The 19,398-nt window shown below is 36.6% G+C and overlaps 1 protein-coding gene across 1 annotated transcript in view; it reads left to right on the forward strand.

Annotated features, from left to right (window-relative positions):
- Positions 1 to 19,398, forward strand: part of LOC107040970 (dystrophin, isoforms A/C/F/G/H) — a 332,601-nt gene that overhangs the window by 262,538 nt on the left and 50,665 nt on the right. The window contains exons 27-29 of the mRNA XM_015261308.1: positions 10,550 to 10,722; positions 15,065 to 15,209; positions 17,626 to 17,749. Of these exons, the coding sequence (XP_015116794.1) occupies positions 10,550 to 10,722; positions 15,065 to 15,209; positions 17,626 to 17,749 (442 nt within the window). The remainder of the gene's footprint in view (positions 1 to 10,549; positions 10,723 to 15,064; positions 15,210 to 17,625; positions 17,750 to 19,398) is intronic.

Below are 19,398 nucleotides of genomic sequence, written 5' to 3' on the forward strand. Positions count from 1 at the left end.
GCTTTCCAGGCCCCCCCCCCCCTGGACAACTGACAGTTCCGTTAATGAGTCTAATGAGCCACGTGAGATGCTCCCAGTGTACACAAATCAACGGATCAATAGCTGAATGAATAATGCTGGACTTGAACAATCAACGGGAATTGATGGGTGAAGTAATTGGAGAATTCTGACATGGGCGTTTATTATACTCGATGGCTTTCAACAAAGTTTCTCTTTGTTTTTCATGAATGCCGGGATGGATTTCAGCGTCGTCGTGGAGGCTGCTCATTATGTGGATTATATTTGGTTTAGCACACTGAGGAAATGAACGAGCTGATATCGTAGTGAGAAAAAAAGGTTTTTGAGGAGCACGTCTTTACTTGTATCAAAAAAACTCATGGCTCGAAAATTTAGAGGAACAAATGTCTTACAGTGAGAATAAAAAACTTTCGTCAAGAGATTTTGTACAATTGGTTTTTGCATTAAGGATATCCAAGTACTTTGGCGATTTTTTTTTCAATGAAATGCTCTTCTACTTTTTTAGTCGTACGTCAGAGCTTTCATTTCAGCCCTATTTCACCCTAAGTTTCCGGACAGTTTGCACTGTTAAACATTTCTTGAAATTTCAGTCACAGCGTCATGTGACTTTTCGATGTTGTGAGGTTGAATTCAATTTCAAATCAATGTTCACTAAATTTCTCATTCATCTGGAAAATTCAAGAAAATGGGGTTTTTTATGTCAAATAATCATTGATTTTTCAATGAAAACTTGAATTTCCAAACTCATCGTGAAAATTGAACATGATATGCAATTCAATTTTCAATAGATTGAGAATTCAGAAAAGTTGTTGCCTGAATGTTCAAAATTTTCAATGTTTTTAGTGCGATATGGACCTGAAAATCGACAATTACTTGAATATTCAGGAAATTAACAGATTCGCCAATGGAGAAATCGACTGAAATTTCATATAATTTTGTCGTTAAAAATTTCAAGCTGTTTCACTTGAAATTTCAATAGTATTTTCTAATAGTATACAATGATAATTGCAACTTTTTTTAATTACAGACTTATGCATATTCAGAATTGTACTAGAAATCGATTTCATGCCTTAAAAAATTAGGTTTTCGAGAGTTTAAACAATTTCAATTATTATTATTATCTATAAACAACGAATGCCCTCGAATAACGAATTCGTTATAAATAACAAATGTTTATAATTCGCTATTTGTAAACAACGAATGTTTAAAAAACTAATAATTCTGTGCAAAAAGTAATTTAAATGACTGAATGGGGATGAAATTTTAAATTAAGAGGTCTTGAAGACACTAGTTTTTATAGTGGAAACTTTCCCCAAAAATTGGAAGGAAATTATACTTAATCGAAGGATAGTTAATGCAGTTTGATAAAAAAAATGAGCTTTTGTATGTGAGCTCAACCCGTTGTTCTCAAACCGGAAAAATTATTTATAAATTAAAGACAGCATGTTCTCAACTAAAGAAATATTCCTCCCGCAATTACCATTGCTCAAAACATTCATTCAAATCATCAGAATAATTGTACCCCATGAATTACCCCAGCAAACAAGAACCCTCGCTCCAGAAGAATAAAACAGCCTGCGAAACCTGGCACTCCGCCAAATGAATTCGTCCAAGGCATCGGAGTTGAACCGTCCCATTTAACCAGGACCCACCGTCCTCCAATTATATTTAATAAACACATTAATTAGCATAGCGGGGTATCGTCGATCCGTGCCCAAAGATCCTACCCACAATTAAAGAATGTATTCCGACATTGAGAGGAATAAAAATACTTGATATCACGAAATTAATTTGTTGAGACAAATGTACCATCTCTTGAGGTCAATTCGCTTGGGACAAGAAATCTTTCTTTTGTGTCAGGAGATGTGAAAATTAGCTCCACGATTACTTGACTTGTTCGGTCATTTTTCACTGACTTTTTTCTCCGTGTAAATTATGCTGAATTTCAGATCGATTAAAAATTCTAAAATATGTTGTTTAGTGCCTGAATTTTGTCTGAGTTCCATAAATTTTCACGGAATAATTGAACATTTTCCATCGGTTTTTCTATGCTATTTTGAATTTTCAATGACTACAGTTCTTGAAATTTCAGGGGAATTATAATGTTATTAAAATTTCCAAGAACTATAGCTGAAATTACAGCAAAAAATGTTAACAGTGCATAAGTGAGTACTTCAGATGCTGTTAAAAAAATGGTTGAATTTTCCAGAAAGACCTTGAATTCCATTTAAGGAGAAGAATGCAATAGAATTTCAAGTTTCTCTGAACATTCAAGTAGTCTAATTTTTTTGCGCCTGAAAGACGGAAATTCCACAATTTACACGAATTTTCAAAGGAAAATCAATATTTACTGCCAAATTCATTGAAAATTCTCACAACTCTAGGAATTTTCACGGAATTCCTTGAAATTTTAGAAGAATCAGGAATCAAGGAGAGATTTCTCTGAATTTCCCAGATTTTTCATTAATTTCGCGACATAGATCGGCATCAATCATTACTTTTAGTAATATTATGAGAACTTGCACCTTATAGTAATTTAAATTTATTTATCGTAATAGAAATTTGAAAATTAATATAATAATTGGGAATTTAATTTCTCAATTATTGGTTGATAAAATAATTCGAATTTGAATATTTAAGTTGATGATTGGAAAATAATTCGGAATTTGAAATTTAAATTGATGGTTATTTTTAAATAAAAAAATTGGTGAGTAATATTAACAATTGACTTATTCCAAATTTAACTGTAATTCAAAATTTCGATTATGTTGATGTCTGTTTTCCGGAATAATTGTAACGAACATGTGGGGATGTAAGAATCCAAGAGCGAGAGAGTGAGAGTCCCTTATCCACTTCCGAGTGGCTTATTTCCGGTTAGAGTTATCGGTTCCGTTTATTAGTAAGGATTAGTAATTACGCGTCTTTGAGGGCCCAGAAAAATGATCGTGAAGAAGGGCGAAGGTAATAGGCATTTTAAACCCCCATACGAAAATGTCACGTTACATAATTAAACTTGAATTTACAGTTTTCACGGATTTTTCCAGGAAATTATAAATTTTGAACGAATAGAAATTTCCAAAACTATCCAGAAATTTCGGGGAAAAATTTTGTTGACATTGCATCTAGGAATTTTTCCGTAATTTAAGGCAAATCCGAAATGTTCCCACCGTTCCAATTGAACCAATCGCAAACTTCACCCTCATCTCCTCCTCGAGCAAAAAAAAATCCCTCAAACAGAGAATAACATATTCACACCACCAGCGTCCCTATAGATACAGAAACCTGCAAATATTATCCCCATATTTCCTCTACCTCTTTCCTACAGCGCATTTTCATACCGTCGTAAACCCCGCAAATGTCGTTTCCATATACGAACCCCGTGTTCGACAATAATGCAAAAAAAGCTTTGTAAATATCGAACATTCGCACCTGAACCCTTCCCTCCCACCGCTCCCCGCCGCTATTAAAAAGCATCAAACAAAAGTCTCCACAAAGTGCGCCGTGCACCAAAAACCCCGAGACAATGCCCCAGCGAAAGCGATCCCGCATTTTTCCCTAAAAACCAAAGCTAAAACCCTTCTAATTTATCTGAATAACCCCCAAGACTGGATAATGCGCTCTGTATTCTCCCTAACCGTGTTAAACATTCACAGAATAAACCTCCGCCATACAGGGTACGGATAAAATATCCCAAAAGCATCATAACTGTTCATTTCTCCTTTTTCCATTCTTTCTGTGCCAAGAGAAAACCTCAGAACAAGAGCGACAGTGTTGAAAGGGGGGCCTCGGTTAGTCGTATGTTTCAGGACCAACCCACATGGAAAATTTTATATTTTTAAAAATATATTTAAAAAAAAACAAATTATTACTGCATACTATGTACTTATGAAAACACTTGGCTGAAGGCCCTCGGGCGATGGCCTATTGTAAGAAATTTTTTTTTTTGCTGTTTGTAAATTTCTTGCAATAAATTCCGTTAAAAATTAAATTATATTAAAAAATATCTGAAATTGGTTCAATTTACATAAAAAAATATATAAAACATACATTTTGCATTTTACATTTTCATATATTCTTTACAAATTTGAAAAATATATGGAATTGGCTCAGATTAGATGTTTTTGAAAATATATTTTTTGATGGGGGAAATGGGGGAACATCTTTTTTTTTTCATGTGAAGCAATCATTAATATTTTAATGATATTTGGAATTTTTAATCTCATTGTAAAAATTCTGCAAATCACAAATTCAGTAAAATAGTTGCCTGATTTTTCCGAATCCTCAATAATTTTCACTGTCATGCAGACCTGAAATTACAATTTCACTAAACATTCTAAAATATACAAAATCTACCAAAACAAATCGTACAAATGAAGTAGTAGCTGCATTTGTACAATTTCCAATGTTGTAAACATGAATTCAAGACCAAATCGTGGAAATTCCACATTACATTCAATTTAGTTTTCAGTGAATCAAAAATTCAGAAAAGTAATTGCCTGAAATTTCCAATTTCACTAGATATTAGATTTATGTTAAAAATGACAAGATCTTCTATTTTTCTAACACTGTTTTTTTTTTTAATTTCGTGGAAGATAATATAGTCAATCTAATGACAGTGACAGTGCATTGGATTTAGGGACAAAATGGTTATGAAATTTCAAGTTTCAACTTCAATTTCAAGTAGAATTCACGGAAATTCATGAGTTTTCGGTGGGAGTGAGATGGAAATTTCACAACTTGATTAAATTTTCAGCGGAACATGAATATTCAGAAACAAAATTGCATGAATTTTCAATTTGTCCCTGAATGTTTCTGATTTTTCTGAATTTTTACAGAATAATTGAAGTAAAAAATCAAGTATTTTATTGATTTCCAGATCATTTGAACAGAAAATGAACGGAACATTTGATTTTTCAATGACAAGATTTCCTGAAATTTCAGTGTAACGTGAACACGATAAAATTTTTCGGAATTTGGCACGAAAAATTCAGACGAAAATTTTAACCAGTATAGGTGTAAAACTACTGTTAAACCACAATTTTTTAAATTAAAAACATCAATATTACTAAACCTACCCCCTTCTAATTAATCCGAAGAACTCGCCCGAGACTAAATAATGCCCTCATAATAATGCCCCGCGCCCATTTCCCGACTAAACCTCCGCCACCCAGCATAACGATAAAGTATCCCCAAAGCATCATTACCGTTCCCGTTTCCCTCCTGCATTCTCCCTCCTCCAAGCGAGAGCCTCAGAAAAAGGGCGACAATGTCGAAAGGGCTTCCGTTAGCCGCACGCAAGTTGCTTCGCCCGCCGAAAACCTCCCTCCACTGCTCTCGATCCTCATCTTGTGAGTGCGCTGCGGGTGCAAGCCATCATGCGAACAGTGCTTAGTTACGGTGGTAATGAGGAGTATGAATGCATACACCAGGGTTCACATATAACCACCCTGGATTTTCACTCAGCTTCACCAACACAGTCTAGCACATGTAGCTTAATGTCATACTGTACCTCAGTGGCACTTTGGCGTTGGCAACGAGAGAGAAAGGCTTCCGAGGGACTGAGAGGACACTGGAGAGGTTGGAAACCAAGGGGGTGTACAACACTGTGGGCTTCGGTTACACTGTGTATAACCAGTCGTGCCACTGAGAAGTACGTACCGACTCGTGATAAATATTCATGTCTTCGACTTGGTGACGCTTGGCTGACTCACCAATGGTCTCTCACTCTGGGCTTTTACTCACCTCAGATCCGATGAATACCACCCACAGCCCCTCCAAACTCCCAATGTTGGAAGTCGACACACTGGATAACGTGGTCGTTCACGTGGAGAGACACGGCCGAAAACTTTGAGCCACTGCGTTGCCTTCCACCTGGGCTTTATTGCCTCAACAGCATTCCACGAATTCCTCGTATGGACGTACCGCGGAGGCCTGGACCCTCCTCAAGTAGCCTTTCTACGAGGACCCGAAACTCCCGTAATTTCCACTCTCCGACGTTTTTTTATCGCTCCTCGCAGCCAATACTCCAGAAAGTTTCCCCAAGTTCTTGAGGAGTTTTCGACATTTTGCCGGATTTTCACGGGTTAACAAAGGGGTATTATAATGACGTTCCGCATCCTGGGAATTCATTAGAGTGGGCTCGGACATGCGGGGGAAGGAGCTTTTAGTTTCCAGTTGGAATATCTGAATTTCACAACTCGCTGAGATTGAAATGGGAAGCAAATAGTCCGGGATATCAGAGGAGGTTTCTGTTTTTTTGAGACGATTTTTTATTGGTCAATGGAAATAATGGGGAGAATGGGTTGCGCAGGTTTGGTGTTCATTCCGGAAAGCAGAAATTGGTTTTCTCTGTGCATCTTTCAGGATTGAATGGGGAATGGTTGTGCTCACTGAAATCTTTTGAAAATTAAGTAACAGATGCATTCGAATTCTCTTGTTTAGGAAGTTGAGGTTCAATTCAACATTAAGGATATCCAAGTAGTTTAGCTGTTTTTTCTCCAGTGAAATGCTTTTCCACTTTTATAGTCGAACGTTTGAGATTTCATTTGCATTGTTAAAAATTTTGGCCTGAAATTTCCTGTAAACTTTGCGGAATTTTTTATCAAATTTAATTACTGAGTCCCTGAAAATTTTGAATTTCGTGGAAAAATCAGAGAGAACTGTAAAGTTCAGTTCCATTGTTCCCTGAAAATGAATAGAAAACCAGGAAATTCTAGTAAACATATTCTTGAATTTTCAGGACATTGATACTGAATGCGATTTACTGATTAGAAATTAACTGATTTTTCAGTAACAAAATGCATGGAAATTTCACGTGAATGAGTCGTTGAAAATTTCAAGATTTTCCGCTTGAAGTTTCAAGGGTAATCTTCTAACTGTGTAGAACGAAAATTATTGCTATTCAGAAAATTTTTCCCTAAAATTGTCAGTATTGTTCTCAATCACAGAACAATTTTCAGCCTCTCATCTTCCCTCCCTAGACCTCTCGCAGCGAGGCAGTCGCATTCCCTAATTCTCCTCCGTATTTTGTCCACGATGACCCATTCATCCCAACTAGCCCTGGTAATAATCAATGATAATGACGAATCGCCCGTCATGAGTCATTCATACCCCCAGCCTGCAATAGATCATTGAATTGATCATTCCTTTCTCGTTAACCACCGCCAGCCATTCCATTTGCCTCATTACAAGCACGCAACGTTGATCAAGCAAATCGAGCATTATCGATGGTGCTATCATCACGGCAGTTTGGTAATTCCTGCTGGAATAATTCCGAAGTACACCCACAAGTACATGAACTCATAATTAACCCGTCAGTAGGCGCACTATGAGCATTTCTCTCACGTAACGCTAGTCAACCTATAGGACGTCTTGGCAGTGCGAGTGAGATACTAAAAAGAGCGCGCCTACTGAGGGGTTAAGCCACATCTCAATGAAGACTAACATCACGATCCAAACGGTTTTATCGGTGGGGAAAAGTGAGGAATGACAGTGAAATTCCCCAACTTTTTTCATTTTGAAAATTATTACTTCATTTTGAAAAGTATTTCTTCACGCTTTAAGGGTCATATAAGGGCTAAAAACGATGATCAAGCATAATATATGACTTATATTTAGACCCTCATTGCCTGACACCCACTTTTTTTACTTTTATATTCTGACCCTAATATTTTCACCCTAATATTCTGACCCTCATTTTTTAACCTCCACTTTTTGACCCTTATATTCTGACCCTTAGTGCCTGACCTTTATATTACACTTAGGAGGGCTTGCTACAACCCGGCCTGATACAAAAGAATCATCTTCGATTTAAAATACCCATCCCCCAATTGAATGAAGAATAATATCCAAGCTTTGAAACAAGACCTCACTCATCTAAGTTGTCCCATTTTATCAGAAATATCACCAATTGAGCATAGTCCACTTTACCCCAACCCCCCTATCACTCAAATCCAAACGCAAGACTTTTCCCCTGAGCCGAAAATTCGATGACCCAACACACCAAAGTAGTGCCCACGAATTTCCCCCGAATCAGCTGATTATACCTTCCATCTCGTTCAATTTCCCATAGCTACGTAGATTGGTTGAGCCCAACTGACTGGTCATTTCAAGATGAAACCGTGCATTTGCTAATTGCCCCAATCAATCTTGACCAGAAACTCACCCAAGTGAAGGATTCAGTATTCCCGACAACAATGTTTAATATCCGTTTAATATCCCGACCAATGTCAACAAGTGTTGAAAAATGCGCAAACGGAAGAGATAGTATCCGCGCATACGACCCTGATCAGTGGTGATACGAGGATAATGATGAAGCATCGGATGAGATAATTAAGGTGGATTATCGCGGTGGTCAGACAAGGGGGGGCACTTGGCCCCGAGGTCGTGCCACCCTCCGACTCTATCGACCAGCGTATTTTGAGGATGCACGCTACATCTACATATCCTACACACTGCTCACTGATCTCTTCTACTTCGAACAGGTAAAATAAGAGTATCCCCAGTTTTTTTCCGAAAAATCCAATAACTCATGGGATATACGCAAGCTGGTAGTCATGCATGTTACGGTGGATATGCACCACCGGGAGATTTAGATTTGGCTGAATAATTCATTGGATTACTCACTTCTTCGTCAAATTTCCAACAGGGTGCTTAAATTATTTTGTTCGGGGGCTGAATTTCCTTTATGTTGGGCAGATTCATTTTTAAAAAGGGTTTTTATCTGCCTCTACTGAAAGTTTTGCCTTCATCGTAATTGAAAGATTTCTATTGATGTTGATGCGAAGCTTTTAATCAATCTTAATAGAAAGTTTTTTTAATAGTTTTATTCATTGATTCATTCATATTCTTTGATTGAATTTAAGGAGTTTTCATCGATCTTAATGAAAACCTTTTGGTTAAAATTAATCAGTTGATTATAACTTCATCTCGGGTATTACTGACGAGTCAAATGGTCACAGATTCACTACTGAATAAAATTTGCCATTAGCTTCTTTAATTCAATTATCGTCAATTCAATCTCTTTGTTCATCTTGACCCATAGCTTCTCATTGATCCTAATTTGAAGTCTTTCGTTGGTAATAATCGAAAGATACTTATAACTTGATCAAGAGCGTCTTATCAATCTCCATTAGAACCTTTCAATTGATCGTAATGGAAAGCTTCTTGTCAATCTCAATTAAAAGCTGTTCACTCAAATATTGAGCTACATCTACATATCCTAGACACTGCTCGCTGATCTCTTCCACTTCGAACAGGTGACACAAGAGTATCCCCTACTTTTCCGACAAATCCAATAACTCGTGGAATATCCGAAAGCTGGTAAACATGTATGTTACGGTGGTTATAAACCGGGAGGTTTAGATTTAAGTGAACAGCTTATTGGATTATCCACCTCTTCTTCAAATTTCCAACAGTGTAATTAGATTATTTTGTTCGGGGGCTAAATTTCCTGTATGTTGTGCAAATTTTACTCCGAAGAAGTGTAATTTGCCAGATTCATTCCTAAAAAGGGATTTTATCGTCCTCAACTGAAACTTTTGCCTTCATCTTAATTGAAAGTTTTCTATTGATCTCAATGCAAAGTTCTTAATCAATAGAAAGTATTTTTATTAATCTTTCTCAAAACTCTCCAGCTGCTTGAATTGAAAGCTTTTCATTGATTTAATTTAAGGAGTCTTGATCAATCTTAATAGAAACCTTTTCGTTGAAATTAATCAGTTGATTATAACTCCATTTCGGATATCATTGATGGGTCAAATACGGGTCAAATTATCACAAGTTCATCTCTGATCAAATTTGCCACTATAGCCTCTTTAATTCAATTACCCTCAATTCAATTTCATTTGTTGACCTTAACCATTCTTCTTCTCATTGATTCTAATTTGAAGTCAACAGCATCTTATTAATCTCCATTAAAACCTTCCAATTGATCATAATAGAATGTTCTTATCAATCTCAACAAGCTACATCGACATATCCTAGACACTGATCGCTGATCTCTTCCACTTCGAACAGGTAAAATAAACGCATTCCCAGTTTTTCCGAAGAATCCAATAACTCGTGGAATATACGAAAGCTGGTAGACATGTATGTTACGGTGGTTATGCACCGGGAGGTTTAGATTTGGGTGAATAATTCATTGGGTTATCCACCTCTTCTTCCCCTCGGTCTTTGCAGTTTTATCACCCAACCGCAGAGTGCGGAAGCTGGAAAAAAAGGAAAATTGACGCTGTCGCATCAGTGGAGTATCGATTCTGTCTGACAACCGTGTCGCATCGAAAAGCATCGAGTGCTTTGATTTTTCTCCCCACCCCCAGAAATAGATGTTGCATAATATCACTGATCAATCTGTCACAGTTTCACCGATGTACGTCGTAGTCAGTAAATATGAATAACGACATTGGCGAAATGTTTTGCCAACGTCCATTTGTGGACTCTAGTTGTTCAGTTGCGAATGAGAATTTACTATTCACAAATGTGAAATATGATTATGCAAAATGGTGATGTCATGTTGTAATTCTTGTTGCAGGACCTGCAGTCTGAAATCGAGACACATAGAGATGTTTACACTTCACTAAATGGAACAGGACGTAAACTCCTGGGTTCATTAGCTAGTCAGGATGACGCTGTTATGCTGCAACGTAGACTGGATGAAATGAATCAGAGGTGGCATCATTTGAAGGCGAAAAGCATGGCAATTAGGTATGCATATCGTGGGATTCAATTCAAAGTATCTTTGCAGGATTTCTGAGACGCCACAAATTGGCGGGAGCAGGCATTTTTCTGATACGTGAGCATTTAATTCACGGGAGAATGAACTATTTGAACTTCGACCGCGTGGTATTCGGAATCCTGTAGTACACGCCGCCGATTAACTATGAAAGCTTTGGAATTTCGTGCATGGCATTCCTCGCTGCCTTTGAACGATACTTCATTTGCATTCTGAAACGAGGCAAACGCGAATAAACGCAAATGCCACACTGAATTTTTCAATTTCCTCAACCCCCCACACGTGTTTATGAAAGCTCTTTCGTTTGTTGATAAGCTATGTTACATGAATTTCGTACGGTCAAATGCATCGGTAAATTGAGATCATTGATTTTGAATCGAATACTATTGGCGATGGGCATTCCATTTGGACAACGATGTGATTCAATTCTTTTTCATTGGATTGCAATGTCAAATCAAAAGTCTATTCAAACCGGGGACATTTGTGTTGCGGTGAAGTGTTAAAAATCGAAACCTCAATTGTGAAATGGTTTCCAATTCACATTCCCAACATTGACAGCAGTATGGTGGCAAGCTGAAGCGCTGGAACATGCTCGCAGAAAATAGTAGGGGTGGGTTTGAGTATCCACTGTTGGAAATTTTTTTAAAATTGAGCAATAGTTGCGTTTGAATTCTCAATGTTTAAAATTTGAATTCAGTTTAAGATCAAATCGTTCGTGGAATCTCTCATTCAGCTTGGAAATTCAGGATAATTCACTAGCGAAGCGATAAACCGGGTTAAGTCGATTTTGACCATTGGCCAGTTTTTTATGAATATCTCGGAATCTAAAAGAGATAGAAAAATTGTTGTCATGACCTTTTTTATAGGATCAATTGAGGGCTATAAAAATGGTTATGAGGAAAATTTTGCTATCTCTTTTAGATTCTGAGATATTCATCGAAAACTGACCAAAAGTCAAAATCGACTTGACTCGGTTTACCGCTTCGCTACTGAATTGGGTTTTCCATGTTAGATTATCACTGATATGTCAATGAGATCTAGAATTCCCAATCCGTCGCGGAAATTGAACATCACATCCAACTAAATTTCGGGATAGAAATGAGGCAACGATGACTCATGATACACTTTTATAGAACGGTAGGATAATTTTTATTAAAAATTTCCCTCCGTGTACCCGATCATTTTGAAGCTCTCGGCGTATTACGACTGAAAATTCAATGGACCTCCAAATTGATTAATAGCAGATACAGAATTCTCCATCTAGCAATGCAAAGGGAAGAAGGACAAGTTCTTTGCAACAGTTTTCTGTCTAAATTTTTTTCAACCATTGTAAACTGTTTTCCAATCGCACCGATGATCGTAAAATTTATTGACAGCAGTATCTTGTTAACCCAAACGCCGATCCGATATGTATAATGTACCTGTACATAGAGTAATACCGGCTTTAAGTATGATAAGGCGTAGCTTAGACTTAATCCGGAAGATCCGGCAGCGGTAGTTTGTGTTAAAGGGAAATCTTGGCGCAAGCGTGTATACCGCAATCCGCTAGCCCCAGAGAATTCCCTTGCCCCTCGCAATTTCTAGGGCTCATGCGTATATTCTAATGTATATATGTTCAAGAATTACTGCTGTCTTTGCGCCAGATGTTCTCCCCGATGATCCTCAGGTATTTATAAGCCGCTAGGAGTTACGTCCACTTCAATCCATCTCAATTATCGTCAGTTGATAACATCATTGATAAAGGTTATTGATGGTATCCATTGGCCAATTGATTATCGGAGATTTTGAGTTATTGTGAATCCATGCTTTCACAATCATCATCAAATGCTTTTTCTTGGCAACACAAGTGCCTCCGGGCAACATCTATTGTGATAGTTTTCTTTATTTTGAACCAGCGAGAGGAAGGGGGGAGGGGGTTATATATCATCCCAGGTGCAGAAGCAGATACAGAAATACAAGTTGCTAGATTCCTCAAGACTTTCATCGATGTTACAATAACTGCAATATATCCCGAGGTCGAGGCTGCTACTCGGCGATAGTAGGAGAATCCAGCCACTTTTACCCACCGACCATCTATATCACTCAACTGCAACAGCCCCGACAATGGTGCAATATTAATCTAAATCCCAAACGTTATATCCTCAGCCTCCTACAAAATCCACATTTATGTATTTTACTGTCAGTTTGTGAATACCGCGCATCTGTCAATGGTGCCTTGCGTGCAGTGGGGATACAGAAATACAAGTTGCTAGTGGATGTATTTGGGATGTAAAAATGGCAGTTTTGGTGTTTGTCATATGAACAATTTAGACACAAAATATCCTAAAAAAATAGGTTTAAGAAGTCGTATTTACGCTTTCTGAAGCGTACACTGTTGGAAATTTTTAGATATTTCAGGGAAAATATGATGGCAGTTCTCGTGAGAGTAACATTAAATCTTATTTAGGGGAAAAATGGTTATGAAATTTCAAGTTTTGGGTGGAATGCAAGGATGTTCATGAGTTTTCAGTGAGAATGAGCTGGAAATTTAACAATTTGATTGAATTTTCAATGGAACATGAATATTCAGAAACAAAATGACATGATTTTTCAATTTTTTCCAGAATTTTCCTGATTTTTCTGAATTTACACAGAATAATTGAACTGCAAAAACAAGTATTTTATTGTTTTTCAGATCATTCGAACAGAAAATCAATGGATTCTTTGGGTTTTCAATGACACGATTACCTGAAATTAACCGCGATAAAAATGTTCGGCGTTTGGCATGAAAAATTCAGACTAAAATTTTTAACAGAGTATTTTACGCTTGAAGTTGAAACGTAAATTACGAATTCGTATTCGTAAACTACGATCATTTTTTCCGTATTTTACGTTTACTTATAAGTTTACTATACGTATTTACTTATGCGTTTACTTGTCACCTAAATCCGTAATTAACGATGAAAAAATTTTTATTTTAAGCATAAAATACGATAATGTGTTTTTCATAAATTACGTATAAACTCAAGGTTCTATAAGGCTAAAAAATTACGTTTAAGAGGTCGTCTTCACGCTTTCTGAAGCGAATTTTACGCTTGAAGTTGAAGCATAAATTACGATTTCGTATTCGTAAACTACGACGATTTTTTCCACATTTTACGTTTACTTATAAATTTACTATTCAGATTTCCTTATACGTTTACTTATAAGATAAATCCGTAATTAACGACGCAGAAAAAAAAACTCATTTTAAGCATAAAATACGACGTTTATTGCATAAATTACGCATAAACTCAAGGTTCTAAAAGGCATTCTACTAAGAATAAGAAACTGTGTTCGAATGGTCTTCTCTGAAGAACCATTCGGTTCTTAAAGATATCCAATTACTTTGGCTATTTTTTCTTCATCAGTGAAATGGTTTTCTATTTTTATAGTCGCACATCAGAGCTTTCATTTGAGCACCATTTGACCTTAAGTTTCCGGACATTTTACAATGATTTTATTATTTAACTTTATACGTCTGATTTTGAACCTCAATCGAAATTGAACCGTTAGAAAACATTTTAAAAATTTGAAAAAAAATAGAACATTTACTTTTGGCGGAAAACATTTTTTTAAAATTTATTTAAGCGTACCGAAATCTATAGGTTACACAGGGAGGAAAATTGATGAAATAATTACAAAATTGCAATTTTTGAAAATTACCTGCATTTTCTATAAATAATTTATAAACAATCCATTTTTCACCATGAAAATCATTTGTTTGGAATTGTCACAAATTAATTCAAATTCACAATTTTAACAGAAATCGATTTAATGCCGTAAATGGTCATTTTTAGGTATTAAAAAATACCTAAAAATGACCAACACACATTAAAAAATACCTAAAAATGACCATTTCCCTCTCATCTTTACAGAAAATTTCCCTAAAATAATTAAAAATAGCATTTATTCCCAGGATTTTCATTCCCCAGATCTTCCTACCCTAAAGTTCTCCAATTCCGAGATATTTATGCGAAACTAGAAAGTCTTTCTCCTCGAATGTATTAAAAAAATTAAAGCACCTCCCAATACCAATACAACTTCCAAAGTTTCTGCTCGCCCGTTGATATTTCGCTCATTAAATATCGACGGGATCTGTTGACGTCATTACCCACCGGTTAATGAAACATAAACAGTAAATAACCCGATTGAACATTAACCGTACAATAAACACAGTTATGGCATGATCGCTGCGCTAATAAAGGTGGTACATAACGGATACCGCGAAGTTTGTCATACAAATATCGATTATCCTCTCCCAATTACTGACTCTGTTTTCACTCGTTCCCTCAGGAACAGACTCGAGAGTAATGCGGAACATTGGAATGCCCTACTGCTGTCTCTGCGTGAGCTCATAGAGTGGGTCATAAGGAAGGACACTGAGCTCACCGGACTGGGACCTGTCTGCGGTGATATTGCAACACTCCAGAAACAACAGGCAAGTTATTTCACGTTATAATTTTATTTAAAAGACAATGTCACTTTGATTCTAGAAATAGGGAACTTGCATAGAGTCCACTTTTCGAATATTTTTAAATGAATAGAGTCTTTGTAGTCTATGAACCATTCTATAGTAAAAAGTTTTCCGAAAGGTGGTCTAGATATTTTGTAAAAACTGATTAAAAATGCATCAATTTTGAACCCTTTTTTCGGGTCATGACGTCAACTCACCGGAATCAAGTTCCCCTTGCGACTACTAGCAGCGCTATTGAGTTATTCTAGCCTCTCAAAGTGCGAGACGTTCAACCAAAATAGATCGAGGAGGTTATGTTTGAAACAATTATTAAAAGTGGATAAGAAAAATATATTGGCACTAACAAATGAAGTTTGGGCTGAAAAATGATTTTTGAAAGGCGTACTTGGGGAATTTACCAACGGTAGACGTGACTATGTTGATAGATTTTATGGGTTTAAATCTGTGTCAAAGTGTCGAAAGTCGTAGTTGCATAATTTTCACTGTTGTATTTTTACATCCTGGTACAAAACAATATTTATAAGGAACTTTCATCACTCGATCCGGTTTTTCTGACATTTTGGAGCCAAATACATGTACAGAGTATTTTCCTAGATTTCAGCAGCTGTACTGAACCGCTTGACGGCGCTACACGAAAATTTCGGTCTCCGGTGAATTGACGTCACAGGCCTTTTTAGGACGTTTAAAAAATGCAATTTTTAAAAGCAAATAGATAATTATTAAACTATTTTCCGCGTGTTTCCTTATCAAATATGAGTTCTTGGGGGCATATATTTGAGGAAGAAAAATATTTTAAAAAAATGCAAGTTCCTTATTACGAGAGACCGAGGGATGCAAGGCTGGATGTTGAAGGGCATCGGAGGCTCTATTGTTTTGAAAAATGTGTTCGATCACTCGAGGGCGTTGTTGACCTTTAAGCTTTCGCTAAATCAATCATCTCTTGTGTGATACTTGATGTTCTGAGAAAAAAATTACTCTGGCACGACCCCTCGGTGTCTTTCAGTGCTATCTCATCATTGACGGTGTGGCCTCGAAGGAGGAGGGCTGGGTGAAGATCCCCTTGAAAAACTAGGCGGCGTTTAAAGAGTGCCGGGAGGTATATGTGGCATGTAGACGGATATAAAAGACGCTTATGTACTGGGACAATCAGAAATAAAAAGGGAATATGAGGGACTGGGGGGCACAAGCTGGGGTTATTGTTTCTCGTAATATGGAAACAAATAAAATGGGTTGAAAGACCCGTAACGCACGTTCGCGGAAATAGCACTGTTATTGATGTTTTATGGTTTGTAAAGGGAGGTCTTTTATTAATAGCAATTATGGATTGAAAGGACTTTTCATTCAGTGTTGGGAAATTACTGTTGAAAGGGCTAATTTTGTCATTTTTGTTATTGATTTATTAAAGACTCAACAGCCTAGATCAATTATAGGCCCAAATCATGTTCCATAATATTTACACAAAACAAATTTGCACATATATACAACAATTCAGTTAAAAGTTAGTAATTAATTGATAATTCTCATGGAATTTTGATGAAAAAAGGAGTACGAGAGACGGGTGAAACTGGGGTTGTCGCTTTCTCGTAATATGGAAACAAATAAAATAGGTTGGAAGATCTAACTCACGTTCGTGGCGATAATACTGTCAGTGATGTTTTATGGCTTGTAAAAGGGGAATTCTATCAATAGCAATTGCAGATTGAGAGAGTTTTTCAGGCAGTGTTGAAAAATTTCTGCTGAAACTTGGAAGAAAAATTTGAAAGCGCATAATTACGTTCAAAATTGATCGATTCAATTACATATCGGTATGATCATGTTCCATCCATTAGAAGTCAATTAATGCAAGTTGTATTCTGTGTATTTATGCCTTGAACATGAACACTTTACGATGAAGCGAGAATTTCTTGGTTCAAGAAATCGTTCTATTGGTGTTAGGAGATGAGAAAATGAATAAAAATACCGGCAGCTTCGACCTAGTGGATCATGAATCAGGCATCTTCGTATTGAAAGATGGCCGACTTCGTGCAGAGAAAAACCTCCAGATATTTCTGAAATATGACCGACGTTTGCTCTCAATGGCGCTGAGTTCAGAAGAGAGGAAGAACCTCATCCCCTCATTTCAGACTTTCCTTGCCCTTTCAATAACACTATCTCAATTCGCAAAAATATTAATTTTCCATCTAACATCCTACTTTATCCCGAATAATGATTTCTTGCCTAAAACCCATTGTGAATTCTCAGCGCCAGAAATTATCTTTGTGATATTAGATCGTTTTTCATCTCAATGTAGCTGTCATTCTCTTTAATCCAATTTTAAAGAGTGAAATTTCTGTTATATAAATTTGTCATTTGCTGATGGAATACCATACGTATTTTTCAGGATGATTACCGAGGCTTCCGGAGACAGCTGGAAGACAAACGACCCGTCATTGAGCACAACTTACACAGCGGGCGACAACACGTTGCCAATGAACCACCACTCTCAGACACATCTGATTCCGAAGGTAAGGGAGATATTTCAGAAGAATGCTCTCCAATTTTTCACTAGTCGGTGTGGGGTATAAATGAAACAATTCCTTGAATCAGTGGTCTAAATCCATCAGAGACAACGATGAATGATTGAAGTGCAGTCCATTTGAAATTGGTCAATTAACTTTTCGATGGGAGTGAAAAGGGTAGGTGGAGTAAAATCAATCGAATTAACGACCCAAACTCCTCTCTAGTTTCCGATGACTCCGGATGGGATATCCCAAAAGGACTCGTCCGGAACTCTGACGGTGCTTGCCAGGCTCCCGTGGGAAAAGCTACCGCCCCTTAGTTGAACGTTGCCATCCTCTCCAAACAAGTCTATTCTCACATAGTCGATTCACTCGAGTTTGTTGGAAACTATTGCGTGGAAATTAATAATGAGGAGTGCAGCTGCATCGGATTCTCCCAGAATGGAGGAAAAAGAAACAAAGTGAAGGAAATCTTTTCACACTCTTACCTCTCGCGACATCAAATGCTCTTTTGATCTTTGACAATTCTGAAAGGATTTGTCGGATCACATATTGTCACCTTCACTAAAGAGAACCATTTTCTCGCGACAAGAGAGTGATTTTTTGAAACAAGAATGTTTGTTTTTATATATCTAGAAAAAATATCTAGAAAATCAAGGCAAATTTTGGTGTACGGGAGGTAATCGTGGAGCGAAATTGTATTTTAGTATTTTTTTTCAACTTCTTTCTCTGCGTAGGAATAGGGATTCGACGGTCAAGAACTATCAAATCAATTTATTCAAAAATGAATGCATTTGCATGCAGATCAATCATTTCCGAAACTGACAGACTAGATAATCATTGTCTCAAATACGTTCTTTGATTTGACTTCACATTTCCCTTTAATATTCCCAAAATATTACAAACTTGATAATTACAAATGGACAAGTTTCTCAATTCAAGACAACATTATTAAAACACAGTTCTTAATACACGGAAAGAAGAGCCATGGGAAAGAGTCCCATGTCAAATTTACGACTTGTATGTATTTCTAAAATTTAGGAAGCATTACTATGCTATGGTAATGATTCCTATGGGGTATGATATTACATACTATGGGCCTTGGTAAGTCTGTCGATGGGAATGTAGCCTATGAACATAGGAGAAATTACTATATTGCATAGTACCCTCTACCATGTTACAGGGTAGAGTGTACTATTAATTATGGTAAAGGACCCCATAGTCGTTTGGTAAAGTTTACCATAGTTTATAGGAGAGATTACCATGCACTATGGTAACATGACCTATATTATATGATAAAGCGTGAAAAAGTCATAAAATGTCACGAATATAAAAGATAATGATGACTAAACTATATCATGATAATGATGAGTATAATGAGATAGAAATTTCAAGCGGGATATATATTTATATTTAACATATTTGGTTTCGACGCTATTTCAATAATTACAGAGTATTTTCTTATAATGTTGGATTCTTTCCTATTAATAATCATCAATATACCCAGATTAATCATATCGAATATCGTAAGGATCATATTTAACAATAACATATTTATATCAGTATTTTAATATCAGAATATACATATCTACAGAATAGTGGGATTTTTTGCCCCAAATTTTACCTAATCATTGGAAGAATTTTTGGCATTACGG

The sequence above is a fragment of the Diachasma alloeum genome, unplaced genomic scaffold (assembly GCF_001412515.2).
Source record: "Diachasma alloeum isolate Michigan unplaced genomic scaffold, Dall2.0 Dall_scaffold_00351, whole genome shotgun sequence".
Lineage (NCBI taxonomy): Eukaryota > Metazoa > Arthropoda > Insecta > Hymenoptera > Braconidae > Diachasma > Diachasma alloeum.